This window comes from Medicago truncatula, chromosome 2 (assembly GCF_003473485.1).
Source record: "Medicago truncatula cultivar Jemalong A17 chromosome 2, MtrunA17r5.0-ANR, whole genome shotgun sequence".
Lineage (NCBI taxonomy): Eukaryota > Viridiplantae > Streptophyta > Magnoliopsida > Fabales > Fabaceae > Medicago > Medicago truncatula.
The window spans coordinates 39,755,518-39,770,343 of record NC_053043.1 but is presented as its reverse complement, the minus strand read 5'-3'; the positions used below and the strand labels follow the sequence as shown (position 1 = coordinate 39,770,343).

The following is a 14,826-nucleotide window of genomic DNA, read 5'->3' as shown; positions in this document are numbered from 1 at the left end:
TATTTTTGGTATAAATCATTTTAGCCTCTTGAAATTTTTTTGTAAAATCACCTATTTATTTATAATTTTATGTATATTGATAGTGTGGTCAAATAAAAATGCACCACCTTACACTTACATTAGTGAAAACGGTGTGGCACTATAAAAAAAAAATTATAGAAAAGTATCAAATACAGTAATAACTCTTTTTTCATTATTTCCTTAAAAAAAAAAACTCTTTTTGCATTATGCTTATTCTCTAAGTAAAAAAGAAAAATCCTATAATTAGGTGAGTAATCAATGTGGTAGCTGGTAAAATACATATTTTCAGATACAAACAATTAGTTTCCACGTCTTTTTCTACATATCTATTTTTTATTTCCAAAAATTATTTATTTATTACCACTTACCTTATTGTTCACTCAGAAATGCACCTTATAGCTGCATAGAAACGCCATTGAACACAATACACTGCAATAAAGCACATAGATCCAGTTACATTCTCTTCTCATCTTCTTCAATTCACATTCAATGGCTTCCAAATTGTTGCTCATCATTGTCTTCGTTTTTGACGTGATTGCTTTTGGTCTTGCCGTTGCTGCTGAACAAAGAAGAAGCACTGTAAGTAATTAATGAGTATTCACTTCTTCTTAAATTTTATTACTTTTCATCTCTTAATCATAAATAAAAATCTGGGTTTGTGTCAAAATTTGTTTTTTATCATGGGTTTTTGATGAATTGTAGAATTATTGACAGTGATAAGAGCATTTTTTTTCTGTTTTTTTTTTATTACGTTTGATTGCTGATAATTTGTCAAAATGTGGATGAAGTTTGAATCTTTAATCTTCTGTTTTTGTTTATATGAATTAAAGTTTGGAAATTTAATTTTGGGTTTATCATTTGTTGTTGGTTTAAAGGCTTCAATTTGACTCATTGTAGTAAGTATGATTTATGAAGTTTATGTGACTTTGTTCCTTGGCTTTTTGCATTCCAAGAAATGCCAAATCTTGAACTTTTCTACCTTTGGTCAAGAATTTCAGTTTTAGTGTAATAGGTTTGTGATTTATTTTGTGTTAGCAATTAGAGATCTAGATCTGTAAACAATATGAAATGTTGTTTGCAAGATTTTAAATTGCGGTTATAATTGTGTCTGCAAGTTTTGACATTGCAGAGAATCCTAGTCAACTGCGACCTCAATTGTGGAGACATTAAAATCCTTGATGTCACAACCTAGATTTTGGTTGCTAACATTTTTTTAAAGCTGTGGTTGTGTGTATTTTGAAACATTAGATCTCTCATTTTCTCTTTCTGCATGTACTTGCTTATTCCTTTGCTCAATTTTGAACTTATCACTAGTTATCAATCATATGTCAACTTGTGATTCTTATAGAACTATGTAGTCGAGGTTTTTACAGTCTTGGTCGATGTATCTCGCTATTGAAGTGACGAATCCTTAATATATGTATGACTCATTTGTGAGATGTATGATCATATAATTGTTCAGATTGAAGAAATAAAGTGGCTACTTGCCTCCTTGGTGCATTTATGGCATTGAGCTTTAAACTTATAATCTCTTACAAATTATCTACGTCGCGCTTAACATTATCTTTGTTTTCATTTGACAGGCTAAGATTGTTCCAGACAAGGAACAAAACTATAACTATTGCGTCTATGACTCGGATAGAGCAACCGGCTATGGTGTTGTAGCATTTCTATTCCTTATGATTAGTCAAATCGTCATAATGGTCGTGAGTCGATGCTTCTGTTGTGGGAAGCCTTTAAAGCCCGGAGGCTCAAGGGCCTGTGCAATTGTTCTTTTCATAGTCTGCTGGTATATAAGTCTTAACATAATCTAGAAAATTCACATATTTTTACATCTTGCAAAGCTGATTGACTTTTTAATCCTCATATATGATATACCAAAGAAGAGTCGGTCAACTTATTTCCTCAAATTTGCAAAATAGCAATTTTATCCCTTTAATTGAACAACATAAGTCAATCTAGTCATTTTTTCGAATTTAACACCACAAGTTTAAAGGTTTTATGATTGTCTTGGTGCAGCAAAAGACTATTTAACTCGATATGGAATGACAAAATTGATTGACGTTCTTTAATTTGAGGGACTACTTTGCTATTTCGTAAACTTGAGCGAGTAAATTGCTCGAGCCTTACAATTTTGAGGACTAAAATGATGATTTACTCAAAGTAAATTGATCATTTATTGCTAATTTTTTATATTATTGAACTGACAACAATTGTTTCGCAATTCTATCTTTCAGGGTGTTTTTCATCATAGCGGAGGTGTGTTTGTTGGCTGGATCAGTTGAAAATGCTTATCACACAAAGTACAGAACCCTCTTTGTGAGTGATCCTCCTTCTTGTGAAACAGTAAGGAAGGGAGTTTTTGCTGCTGGTGCTGCTTTCGTTTTCTTCACTTCCATCGTTTCGAAATTCTACTATATCAACTACTCGAGTGCAAGGGAAAGTTTCCAACCATATCTTGGAGGAGGTGAGACTGGTGTTGGCATGGGAACCTACAAATGAGCTTGTTAGTTAATCATTTCACAGAAACCTCATTGCCTTAGATGTGACTATATCTGGAACTCATTGCATTTCTTGTATTTACAATGTAGTTCCAATAGTAGAATGTATAAGCTGTATGTTAGTAATTTTTGTTGTTGCTGTTGTTGTTACCTATTGTGTTTGGAATTGATGATGATTGGATTCATTACCTCTTACATTTTTGGGTGTTCTTTGTCATATAAATATCATTAAATCAATATCAATGAGAGAATGTTTTGTTGCATCATTAGACACTTTTTTTTTTTATCAAATGGACAAATTTTATAGTTTCATCATTAAATCAATAGCATGGGTGAATATCACTCTGCTACCTTCCTCCCCAAGATTAAGATTGACATAGTTGTTCCTTAGTCTCCAAGGAACCAAAGCTGTGTTCTAGAAGCTAGCACCACATTCATCGACTCTGTCTCAATCCACAAGTGTTTCCAGTTATGATGTTTAGCGATCTCTAATGCTTTCAATACAGCTTGAAATTCAGCAAAAGAAGAGCTTTGATAGCATATGTTTAGAGACAATCCTCCTAAGTAGAATTTGTAATTGATTTTTTTTTTTTTTTTTTTTTTTTTTTTTTTTTTTTTAGCTTTTTGTTACATGAAGATGATAAATGTTGATGAAGAACTATAAGATTTTTATTCGAGATTTCTTTATTTTAATAAGAGATTAATTATAACAAATTTAATTTAGTGATTTGGACTTGCCATCTAATGAAGAAAAAAAGTTATTAATTGATTTACCACAAAATGTAATTGTTCATGTGAGCATAGAATCCAAAAAAATTCATTTATTCACATTCACTTTAAAGAATAAAATTCTGGTCATCAAACTATTGGATAAAAAAAATGCAATTTACTTATTTTAGAACAATTCTTTGTTTTTTTATTTTACTGATATGACAAATATTAACTTGGATTTTAAGGGTAAGCATTTCTAAGTATTGGTAAGATGGATGGTACAAGCTTAGAACCAGCAAGCCAATATAGAATTGTGAGTGAAGTGAGAACACCATTGGTCATGAAATGAAACATTTCACTAACCTTCCATTATCACTTTTCCTTTCAGAAATAAAACACCAAGAATACCAATTAGCACTTCATTATTAGTGTCTCTGTATGTGTTAAGGGATATCAATGGTTTAAGAAATAAAAGGAATTAAAACTATGAAAGGGTAAAATAGGTTTTACAATGCTTAATGAGTGTAAAAAAGTAAATTGACATTGACACCCTATAAATAGGCCTAAGCAAGTGTGAGAATCAGATTTTTCCACTTCCTCTTCCTCTTCTCATCACACGCATTACAAGCTTCCACATCATGAAGATTGGGAAATTGAAGATTGAGCAAGCTAGGAGCAAGGAAGGTTAATTGGATCAACATTCTAAAAACAAAGGTGGGTTCCTCTTCCCTCATTCCTCATGCATGATTTACGGTTTTGACAAATTGGAATTGTAGCTTACTAATAATAGAACATGTTTCATGCATAAAAATTATAAGATTTTATGTTAATGCATGTTGAATTGATGTGTTTGCATTTGATTGAATTTGGCAAGGATGTTAAAGTTAATCTTATTTGTGAATATTACTTTTATATTGTTTGTTATATCACATTAATAATGTTTATGTAGATGTAGAATCAATTGAGTAAGTGAAAGAAAGAATAGATTGAAATTCTGCAATTTGTAGTTTGTATACCCTGTTAGTAATTTACCGAAATCATTTTTAAGTGAAACTTAATACCATTGTAAAGTAGACAAAAATATCTACAGAATAGGCTCAAGAATCGTGGAATTTCATTAATTAGAGTAGGAGAAGTTCTGGTTGCAAGTTAGAGAAACATTTCTGTCCTATTTTTGTACCCATGCATATTCTTTAGTTAAACTGAACTAATTGGTTACTAAAACCACAAAACAAAAATAATAGGGTTAACAGGTCTTTACCCCTTTAATATAGGACAATTCCGGGGAAAACCGAAAATGACCTATATTACAGAGGGTAAAGACCTATTAACCCAAAATAATAATCTGTACATTCCAAGCTTTCCAGGGAATGTTCATTTGCTCAATTCGGACCTCGTTTGCTATGCTAATTAAATATGCAAAGTTGAGTTATGACTATAGTAAAACTGAATTTTGAGATTGGTTTGGTAGAACTTTATGCACACAAGGTCTTTAATGAATTCATTGTAATAGAATTATACGATGAACGTTGGGGCACAAGAATAGTTATTAACTTGTTATTAGTTTAGAAGTTGATCATGAAACTTGATCTAGATCAGAATCACAAATGAGGTAAGGCCTTGCATTGTGCAGTAAAAACTAATGAATGCTAATCGGCTTATAGTATTTTCTAGTTGTATAATGTATAACTAAGTAAACCATTGTATTTATATTATTAGTGGTTGCAGTATATGCAACTAAGTACTTATACAAGCTGTGTGGGCAGGGCCAGGCTAAGGATCTTTCCTCTGAGCCAAAGGAAACCCTTAGGTGTCAGTTTCAATGTATTTAGGTAAGTGGGGGTCACTTACAAAGGCTAGTTTATAGCAAACTACATTGAAAAAATCGATCACTTAAGAATTAAGATTATCCACATCTAAATGATTGATTAGACACAATTGTGCTCAGTATAGTCTAGTTATATTAAAGTATATCGACTAAGGCAAGTGATGTTAGTATACAATATGTAAGGTTAACCAAAAAGTTAGATTATTATATTGTTATTAAAGTAAAGTATTTTGTTGTTATGATCATAATCTTCTAGAGTTGATCATTAGTTATACTTCTTATGTGGCATACTATGTTTTATCCCGACTTTAGGAACTCACTGAGATGTTGATATCTCACCCTATTCAATTATTTCCTTTTCAGGTATAAGCCGTTTTGGAGTCCATTTGAGCTGGATCATAGTGTCAAGTCTTAGGATCTTAGTGTATTTTAAATTCTTTTCCTTTTTAAGTCCTATAATGGAATTTCATGTTATTTCTGTCATGTAGAGTATTTTATCAGAGGATTTCAATTTTAAAAACCTTGGTCGTTACACTTTCTCACAAACAAAACCCTAATTCCGTAATCTCACCTCTCTCGGTTCTGTCAGTTTCCACTTCCTCTTTCATTTCTCTCCATGAAGGAATTTTTTTTTTACATTTCCCCAACAAAATATGTAGAGGAATGTTTTGCTGAAGCTTCTCGTTAGGTGATCTCACAATGTCTCTTCCCGTTCTTCTTCCTGATCTCAGTGTGGAAATCATATCATGGCTTCCGTTGAAGCCCGTCGTGAGATTCAAATGTGTTTCTAAACACTACCAATCAATCATTTCCGACCCAAAATTTGCAAAACTTCACCTTCAAAGATCACCTAAAAATCCACACACCCTACTTACCTTACGTGATGTCGATGATGACGATGAAGAAATTTGGGTCGTAGCTCCATACATAGTGCGTCATTTAATCGAACACCCATCGTCTGTTGTTGAAGAAGACGAGTGTCGTCGTTTTAACGACAACAATGATTATTATACAATAGGCTCTATCAATGGCTTGGTCTGTTTGATCAGTAAAAAGGAAAAAAAAACATGGAAACACAAAAATTTGTACTCAGTTCTGGAACCCTACTTTACGTTTAAGATCCAAAGATTCACCAAATTTGAGTATCATGCCTCCTAAGAAAGTAAAGCTGGACCAGGTAAACCTTGGATTCGGCTATGATGATTTTACTTATACATACAAGGTAAAAGATCAACTACTAGTTATTATTTACGATGATACATTATGTGTTAGTTTAGAAGTAATTATCAATGATCAATTTCAAGTAACAAACGATATAAATAATTAAGATACTTCCTATGAGATTTGCATGAATCAACCTTAATTGTTTTCATGAAACAATTTGTTTTCATGAAACAATTAAAAGAGATTAATTCAGCAACAAAGTAATTCAAAGCATGAAACAAGACAATTAAGTAAAAAAATTGTTGAAATTATCTCACTATAACATCAATTAGGATATAGCTGCGCTATATAGCACTGTGGCATAGCGGAATTTGGTCAAACTGCTATTTTCTGTGATTGACAACACTACATATAATTACAGACTTATGAGGAGGAAGACCAGTTAGAACCTATATATGGTTAGATTAATAGCTTCTAACAGTTGTATTTCCTCTTGCACAACTTTAAGTGAACAATCATGTTCAATAGCTTAGGTATAAAAAGCTGTTGCTGTAGAAGAAAAAACTGATTGCATTAGCTTTGAATTCCAAGTCATGCTGTACGACATAGGAAAACATTTTAACCATTTGTGGTTGAGGATTTGTCTTCCGTATGTTAGACATTGCTATACTGATCATTCAGCCCATGGAGAAATTGCATTTGATCTTATGCCTTTCTCTCCGAAACACTAGAATGAGCACCGGAAGAGTACTTAAGTGCACAAGTGTAATTCAGATATAGAGTTATCAATTTCATCACAAATGATTCAAATCTTGGTAAAATAATCAGTCATAGAGGGGTCATCTTGCTAAATCAAATGAAGAGTTCTGACACCATATGATTCAAATGTGAGAGAGAGAGAGAGAGAGAGAGAGAGAGAGAGAGAGAGAGACGTATTTGCGATATCAATAAACAGAATCAGTCAATAACTCAATAACAGAAATGCTACCTAATTAGTAAGTAACTATGGAGACTAATACATATATGAAACTACATGTAGTCAATTATGTGTACCACCTTAGAATACTAGTTGATTCTGTAGTGTTATTGTATTGCATGTTTTCCTGTTTAAATATGTGTTTTCACTGTTATGCTTGTTGTTGATATGTTTATTGGTTATGTATGGAGTTGATTGTCTGGATTGGATTTATGTTGTACTGTTGTTGTTTTAGATGTTTCTTTACCAGAAGTTTTATCCCCCTATTTAAGTTATAAAGAAAGTGGGACACATAATGGAACATAAAATTAATAAATTATTGCACATTGGTGTTGTGAAAAAGTGATTTAATGCATTAGTTTAAGCACATACAGTTACTATCTTCGGATTAATTTTTCTATTTAATATATGATAGGTGGTGGTTGTGTTTTGGGATTGTACAACACAGAAATGGGAGGGGAGGGTTCATTGCATGGGAGATAGTTGTTGGAGAAAGACTATTGCTTGCCCTGATTTTCCAATTCTACTTGGAGGCACTCTCGTTGGACAATTCGTGAATGGTAGTGTTAATTGGTTAGCACGTCACAACATAAATTGTCATATGTATAAATGGAAAAATGTTACCATCAACCAATTAGTGATTTTATCGTTTGATATGCGGATGGAGGCGTGTAAGTATATGATGTTACCTGATGGTTTTGTTGTACCCAAAGATGAACCAACTCTTGTTGTTTTGAGGGATCGTCTGTGCCTTTATTATGTCCACATGAGAACCCATCTTGTTTTGTGAGAAATGAGAGAGTTTGGAGTTCAAGAGTCTTGGACTCGATTGGTGAATGTTAGCTATGTTCAATTGGGTATTTGTGTGAATCTCAATTTAGTTGATTGGTTGTTTCCGGTTTGTCTCTCTGAAAATGGAAATGTCATGTTGCTGGCTAGCAAAGGAGCTTTTGATGATATTAGTATGTATAATAGGAGAGATGATAGAGCTGAACATATTGAACTTCTTGACAACCAAATTTGGTATGCTGATGAACATATGAAGAGCTTGGTTTTTCCCCGTCCTCTTCCACATTAAGCTTCTATGCAACAATTGTTTGTATTTTGAATTTATGTTAGGTCGTGCAAGTAGTGTGATGACTATTAATGGTTCCTTAATTGTGTTTTCAATAGATAGTTTAACTATTTTGTTGGATGATTCCTTTGTACTTATTGCTAGCTTAGAATCAAATCCTTTGGATGAAGATATTTTAATTTTATACTAGTTATTATGAGTTAATTTATATTCCTCCACTTGCTATTGATTTCATTTGCTCCATAGTTTATTTTAAGATATGCATTGTCAGATATTAGATGTGTTGAATATATTAGAAAGGCTTTACGGCATCTTTATACAGTAGGTTCAGTTAGTTTTTTGGTCATCATGGCAAAAAGGATGACTTCTTTACCTGCTTTACCCTTTAATGCAGATGTTTATAATCTAGAACCGTGGATAAAAAACGACAGGTACAACCAAGCATATAAAGAAGTGCACATTTAATAAGTATCATTTCTTGCTTACACTATGCAATCCCCATATCAACTTTATGATAAATGTTGAAATAGAGGTGTATTGGTTGGTTTACCTATAAGCTTTTCTAATGGGGAACTTTTGCAGGGGTGATGCTTTGAGTTGGTTGATGTGTTTTTTTTATCTATTTTAGCTTAGCTTGGACATGAGATGTTCAGGGGTACTGGCTAGAGTTTTTGTCACTTATTATGTGTGCTTCATGATGAAAAATATTGCATGTTTCGGTTTCCTTTTCAAAAAAAAAAATATACATGATAGGTTTAATATGCATCAAACTAAAGACAAGCATATTGCAGAGTAAACCAAGCAGATTGTTTTGCCACACCTGTTCTTCCAAATTTTTGAGAAACATAATAAGGGGGTGATTTCAATCAATCTGATTAATATTTATAACTTTAAAATTAGAAATGAAATTCATTGATTTGATAACTTGGTCATTATTACTGATAAGAACCAAGTTCTGCTGGAAAATGATAGGTTTACTGGCCTTTTAGGGTTCACTTTCGTATTATAGCGATAGAAATCCAACTTTAAATTTCAATCCATCGTCCTCCTAAACACTACTTTGGCTTCACAAACTTGGTCATCCTTACGATAATCATTAACCAACCTGTTACTAATAATCATACTCATCTTAAAAATAAAAAAAGTTGATTTGAATTTTTGGACTTTTTTACTTCAATTTATTGGTTAAAGAACCAACAAACCGTAGTGTTTTGATTTTTACGTATTTTTCAACCTCAAAATTTTTGGGCTGTAATTTTTATGTTCTTCGAACAACAAAATAAATTTTTTTCGTGGAATCAATCCTAACAAGTAAGAAATTGAATCAAACGAGCTTCCACTGCAAGCACAACACAACGAACCCGCATACAAAAACGAAACTAAATTGCAAAAAAAATGCAGTGGTGAGAACGTTCAGAGAACCAAACCAAATACGACTCAAAAAGACCCAAACTTTGATGATTAGCGAATGAACCCGATAACTAATAGGGGAATAGATCCCCAGACTAACAATGACATCCAGAGACGAACCCAAAAATTTATTGCAGTGTACGCAATACATCTAGGATATAATTAAATGGATCTTGTTAACCAGTGCCCCTGAAACCCTAGTTAAGGAACTAAAAATAGAAAGAAAAGTCAAGTTTTATATCGAAAAGAATACTTTTTTAACTTTTAAAAAGTAGAATACACAATTTCCAAGACAATATTTTCTTTTATAATTTCCTAACCAGTGCTCCGGTTAACATTTCCCTAATTAAATATAGGGTCTTGCTAACCGGTGCCCTCAGAGCAATGTTTAGGAATTTATAAATGAAAAATTTGTCTTGAAAATATAAATTTTGACTTTTGATTAAGTAATAATTACATCACTTTTTATAAAATACTCCCTCCGTCCTAATTTATAAGCAAAAAACACTAATTCACACTTATTAAGAAAACTAATATTTAGTGATTTGAGATATAATTTTTTGTGTTTTTCTTGGAATAAATTTCATGGAAAGATGTAAAAATAATTCTCATTGGTTAAAAATTATGGAGAAAATAAAAAGGAGAACAAATTAAATGCAACTTGCATTTAATTTTACATTAGAAAAGATGATTTGTTTGAAAAAACATAAAAATAGCATAAAAGTTGGTCTTTTTTGCTTATATTTTGAGACAAAGAAAATGAGATTTTTTTGCTTATATTTTAGAATGGAGGGAGTAGTTACTTGTTTTGGTTGTTTAACCAATGCCTCAAACATTCTCCTTAAATATATACTATTTTATTTTTGAAGGTATAAAATATATATCAAAAATGTTATGTGCTTTTTATATTCTAGAAATTTTAATTGATTTTTTATTTACATGTCAACAAAAATGTCACTCTCTATATAACTAAAAAACCATTTAACCATTTTTATCTCTCATTGTATCAGTTTGTTGATAATATAACATATAAAATTATTTCAGTAGTTGCAATTTTCCACATGTAATATTAAAGAGAGTCTTGTTAACGAGTGCACTTGAGACACTCTTTAAGGATGTTAAATTAAATAATTATTCGTTTAAAATATGAAAGTTTTCAATTTCCAATGTACTGATTGCACAACTTTTTATAAAAAGTTACTATTTAAAGTCCTTAATCAGTATCCCGAAGACATTAGTTAACATTTCTCTATTAAAGATAAGTTTAACAATAGTTTTGGATGTGTGGAACACATTAATCAATTATTCAAATGCTATACATTATATATAGAATGTATATAGTATTAAAAAAAATCTTTAACATAGTGGAGAAACAACCAATTCGTAGCACGAAACTAGAGTTCTCTCCAGCAACATAACACAACGAATCAAACCAAGTTGTTTGGGCTCTAGTAGCAAGATCAGGGAATACCGGGTTCGATTCCCAGAGGAAATAACGTTTAGCCAGTGCGCATGCCGCTGCGCACGAGCCGAATTAGTCATCTACCTTTGGTGGATCGAAAACCAATACAAAACCAAAAAAATAAAAATAACACAACGAATCAACAAAAACTAATAATGTGTAATCTTCATTCGAGAATTTGCGGACACGTGATATAAAAATTAAACTCTAATTTATTTTGAAAAAATATTATTTTTTGTGCACGTCATCTCAGAGATAATTTCGGCCATAAATTACAAAGCGTGGTTTCACTTTTTTTTGCGAGAGAAAAGAAGAAAAGAGATAATTCAAACAAATGGCGGGAACAGTTGCAGTAAGATCAAACTCACTGAGTGACGAGTGGGAAATTTCGTTCGCACGATTCATTCCTTTTCCTCATTCTTCAATCACTTCTTCTTCTTCTTCCTCCGATCTTCACCCTCTCCCTGTTCGCATCCGTAACCGTCCTCCACGTGGCACATGGATCTCCTCCTCCACCTCCGCTTTCCTCCGATTCTCCTCCGATCTCAACTTCTCCGACGTCGTTCTCACCGTTGCCTTCAACGCTAAACTCCTCGTAACTCCGATCACTTTTCCTTTTTCGATTTCATTTCTGTTTTATGCTATTACTTAATCGATGCAACTGAATTTTCATTATCGGAAGTGACGAAGCTTGATTCAGTGTTTTCGGTGAAATTTCTTTTACAGGAAGAACACTATGTTTCGAAGCTGAATTTCTCGTGGCCTCAAGTATCGTGTGATCCTGGATTTCCTGCTAGGGGAATTAGAACTGTGCTTGTTAGTTACAGAGATTCGAGAGGCGAGGTAAGTTTTTTTTTCTTTTTTTTCTGCGTGCTTAATTTGTTAATTGATATATCCAAAGTGATTTTCACCGATTAAATAATCAGATTAGTTCGTAATTTTTTTTTCAATTTTTAATATGTATTTTTAACATAAATTAGTTCTGGGTGTACATTTCATATTTTGATGTAATGTGCGGTTTGAGTCAAGCTGCAAATTTTGTTATTATGTTAAAATATGAATAAAACAGTCAATTTGGCCGCAATTACAATTACGTTACCATTGCGATACTGCTAAAACCTAGTTGAAACAATCGGGATTGTGGACTGCAATTTTGAACTAAAATGTGAGGACTGATTTAACTGAAGAAGTTCTATTGTGTTGGAGCAACTCATATTTTTGAATGACCAACTTAACTATATTTACTATATTTTAACGTGACTTAAGAAGTTAGTCCATTGAATTCGTTCGTTAGAGTACTTTTTTGCTTTGGACTTCATAGCAATATGTTAGGTATTTGTCTTTCTAACTTTATCCGTTCATGCATTTGATTTTGGTAATTGCTATTCCATCGCGACTTGTAACAATACAGTGTTGATTCGTGCATTTGTTAATGTAATTTTGAGCGAACGTAATAACAGTGTTGTTAGGGTGAGGCATGATTAATTTATTAAGCGAACAATAAATTTAGTTGCACACAGACACTACCTTGTTCAGACATAGTATGATAATTGTGATGCTACTTTTTCTTTTTTGCAGATTCAAAAGTTTGCTATGAGGTTTCCATCAATCTATGAAACACAATCATTCATTGGTGCTTTGAAGGTAAAAGATGCTTATCATAGTAATAAATCACAACTAAAAACTATAGAACAAGGGGTTGCAATTTCTTCACTTATAAAACCATAGTATTTGCTTGTTGATTTTTTATGATTGTGTTCCTTCCCAGGAGATCCTAAAAGATAACAAGGAGCCAGAACCTTTAAATATTGACTTTGGTTCAGAAATTTCATCTCAGTCAGAATTTATGTCAACAAACAAGCACTCTTACAGGTATAAAAAAGCTTTGTGTAATTGGTTAGATTTTGTTGGAGTACTGGAAGGATGTGAATCTGATATATTGAACATTTATTTAATTGTCATTCAGTTTCTATTTTTCATACATTACCATTCACTGACCTGTTTTCTGTTTTCATCCTGTCTTTTCTTCCTACTTTTATGCGTAGTAAATATAGCCTCTTAGTACCGGATCCGACTCCTCAAAAGTGAGCAATACCAACCATTTAAGAACAAATCAATAGTTGATGTTTATATACATATGCATAACAAATCAAGAGTGTGTTGGATTATCAACCATTGATTTTCCCACTTTAGTGGAGGAGCCAAATCCCTCATTACGTATATTGAAGTATCAGTGGATTTAATTGTGATGAAGATTTGACACATATACTGAGCCTTGCTGTGTTTGTGCTTGTAGACCTTCTGAGGAACTGAGTTTTATGACTCCGGCTGACACTTACATTCCACAAATACCAATATGTATGAATAATGAAGGCGTGCAACCTTCAGGGTTAGGAAGCCAAAACAAGGAAACAGCTCCTGTTCACAACTTTGAAAGCATCCTTCCAGCCTTGCCACCCAGTTTTGCGTCATTCCTGATGGATTACTCTGGTCTCAATCCTGGTTGGCGAACTTTTTTGCTTTAAACTATTTGTTCTGATTTCTACCACATCATATTTCATCTGAATACAATAATATCTTGCAGCTCAACCAACTGTTACAGAGGAGAATGATCTCAAGTCCCAAATAGCGGTACAAATTTTGGATTTCGCATTTTGATTAGATGTTATGTTACAATCTGATGCTTTAATCACCACATAACATTGATATGATGCTCATCATGATATATAAGCTTTCTCTAAGTTGTGAATATTTGAGAAGTACATCTTATTAACTGATTATTTGTTACTCCTGATATTCTTTTCCTTTGATGCAGAAATACATGGAAGATTCTTCCTTCCAAGGTAGCACGTTTCTTATTGCTTCTCTCTCTTACATTGATTAAACATGACGCACCATTTTATTTATTTAGTTCTTGTCTTTTTTTCACTTCCATTCTAGAGTGGAACATGAGTAAAAAATCATTAATCTTCTTTGGTCTGAATATAAAGTTTTGTATGCATCCTGTACTTTTTATGTTCCTTGTATGTATAGGTAAAAGTTTTTAATCACACTTCTGATGCATGCGCATTATTAGATGCATGTGCATGCTACATACATTTGTTTTCTTAATATTGTATGGCGATGGTCTACTTAAATTTGAAGTCCAAAATACTGATGTACCATTTTGATGTTGTTAGATATGCTGGTCAAGGTGGAGAAAGTTATCAGCGAAATTGGGGGTGATATGTCCCTCTAGTAGTCCAGGGCATTGGAAATGACACACCGAACAACTCAGCATCCCTCTGTGCTACTGAACCATGGTGACCTTAAACATTCTGCCGCAAATTTTGAACGGATTTATGTTGATTCTTCCATTCCCTAGCACACGGCCTAATCAATAGCTAAACTTAGTCTTTGCTTCTTTTACTGTTTCAGCACATTATGAATTACAATTCCAAGAGAAAAGAAGGGTTACCTGATTATGGTATTAGTCAGTGTTTAGCTAATGAAGTCAAATATCAAATGGTTTCTGTTTACAAAATCTTTTTGTTAATACAACAATCTCAAAAAATTCAATTCAATCCAGTACAAAATTCTTTGCATTGAACTTTTTTCCACTTGTTACGAGATGATATGGAGCCTAGTCAATCTATGTTTTTCTATTACCGTAAAATTCATTCATAAAATCAATCAGTA

The 14,826-nt window shown here is 32.6% G+C and overlaps 2 protein-coding genes and 1 long non-coding RNA gene across 4 annotated transcripts; all 3 read left to right on the top strand.

Annotated features, from left to right (window-relative positions):
- Positions 1-445: 445 nt before the first annotated feature.
- LOC25487379 (uncharacterized) lies at positions 446-2,788 on the top strand. The gene is made up of 3 exons (XM_013609291.3): positions 446-600; positions 1,605-1,810; positions 2,259-2,788. The coding sequence occupies exons 1-3, from the start codon at positions 511-513 to the stop codon at positions 2,521-2,523; spliced, it is 561 nt and encodes a 186-aa protein (XP_013464745.1). The 5' UTR covers positions 446-510; the 3' UTR covers positions 2,524-2,788.
- An 847-nt stretch (positions 2,789-3,635) lies between these two features.
- Positions 3,636-8,505, top strand: LOC25487377 (uncharacterized). The gene is made up of 3 exons (XR_003009216.2): positions 3,636-3,947; positions 5,425-6,283; positions 7,617-8,505. It is a non-coding gene; the product is annotated as an uncharacterized lncRNA (long non-coding RNA).
- A 2,948-nt stretch (positions 8,506-11,453) lies between these two features.
- LOC25487376 (protein POOR HOMOLOGOUS SYNAPSIS 1) lies at positions 11,454-14,732 on the top strand. 2 transcript variants are annotated; one of them, XM_024776115.2, is made up of 9 exons: positions 11,454-11,743; positions 11,875-11,991; positions 12,727-12,792; positions 12,917-13,020; positions 13,194-13,232; positions 13,445-13,650; positions 13,733-13,779; positions 13,964-13,991; positions 14,328-14,732. In XM_024776115.2, exons 1-9 carry the CDS (start codon positions 11,483-11,485, stop codon positions 14,384-14,386), a joined length of 927 nt encoding a protein of 308 aa, XP_024631883.1. In that variant the 5' UTR covers positions 11,454-11,482; the 3' UTR covers positions 14,387-14,732. The 2 variants fall into 2 exon arrangements, with proteins under 2 accessions (XP_024631883.1, XP_013464742.1); XM_013609288.3 differs by lacking the exon at positions 13,194-13,232.
- Positions 14,733-14,826: the final 94 nt, after the last annotated feature.

Coding starts and splice junctions, on each gene's coding strand:
- LOC25487376 (XM_024776115.2), top strand. CDS start 11,483: ATGGCGGGAACAGTTGCAGTAAGATCAAACTCACTGAGTGACGAGTGG. Junction 11,744..11,874: donor CCTTCAACGCTAAACTCCTC/GTAACTCCGATC, acceptor TTTCTTTTACAG/GAAGAACACTATGTTTCGAA. Junction 13,021..13,193: donor ACAAACAAGCACTCTTACAG/GTATAAAAAAGC, acceptor TTTTATGCGTAG/TAAATATAGCCTCTTAGTAC.
- LOC25487379 (XM_013609291.3), top strand. CDS start 511: ATGGCTTCCAAATTGTTGCTCATCATTGTCTTCGTTTTTGACGTGATT. Junction 601..1,604: donor CTGAACAAAGAAGAAGCACT/GTAAGTAATTAA, acceptor TTCATTTGACAG/GCTAAGATTGTTCCAGACAA. Junction 1,811..2,258: donor GTTCTTTTCATAGTCTGCTG/GTATATAAGTCT, acceptor TCTATCTTTCAG/GGTGTTTTTCATCATAGCGG.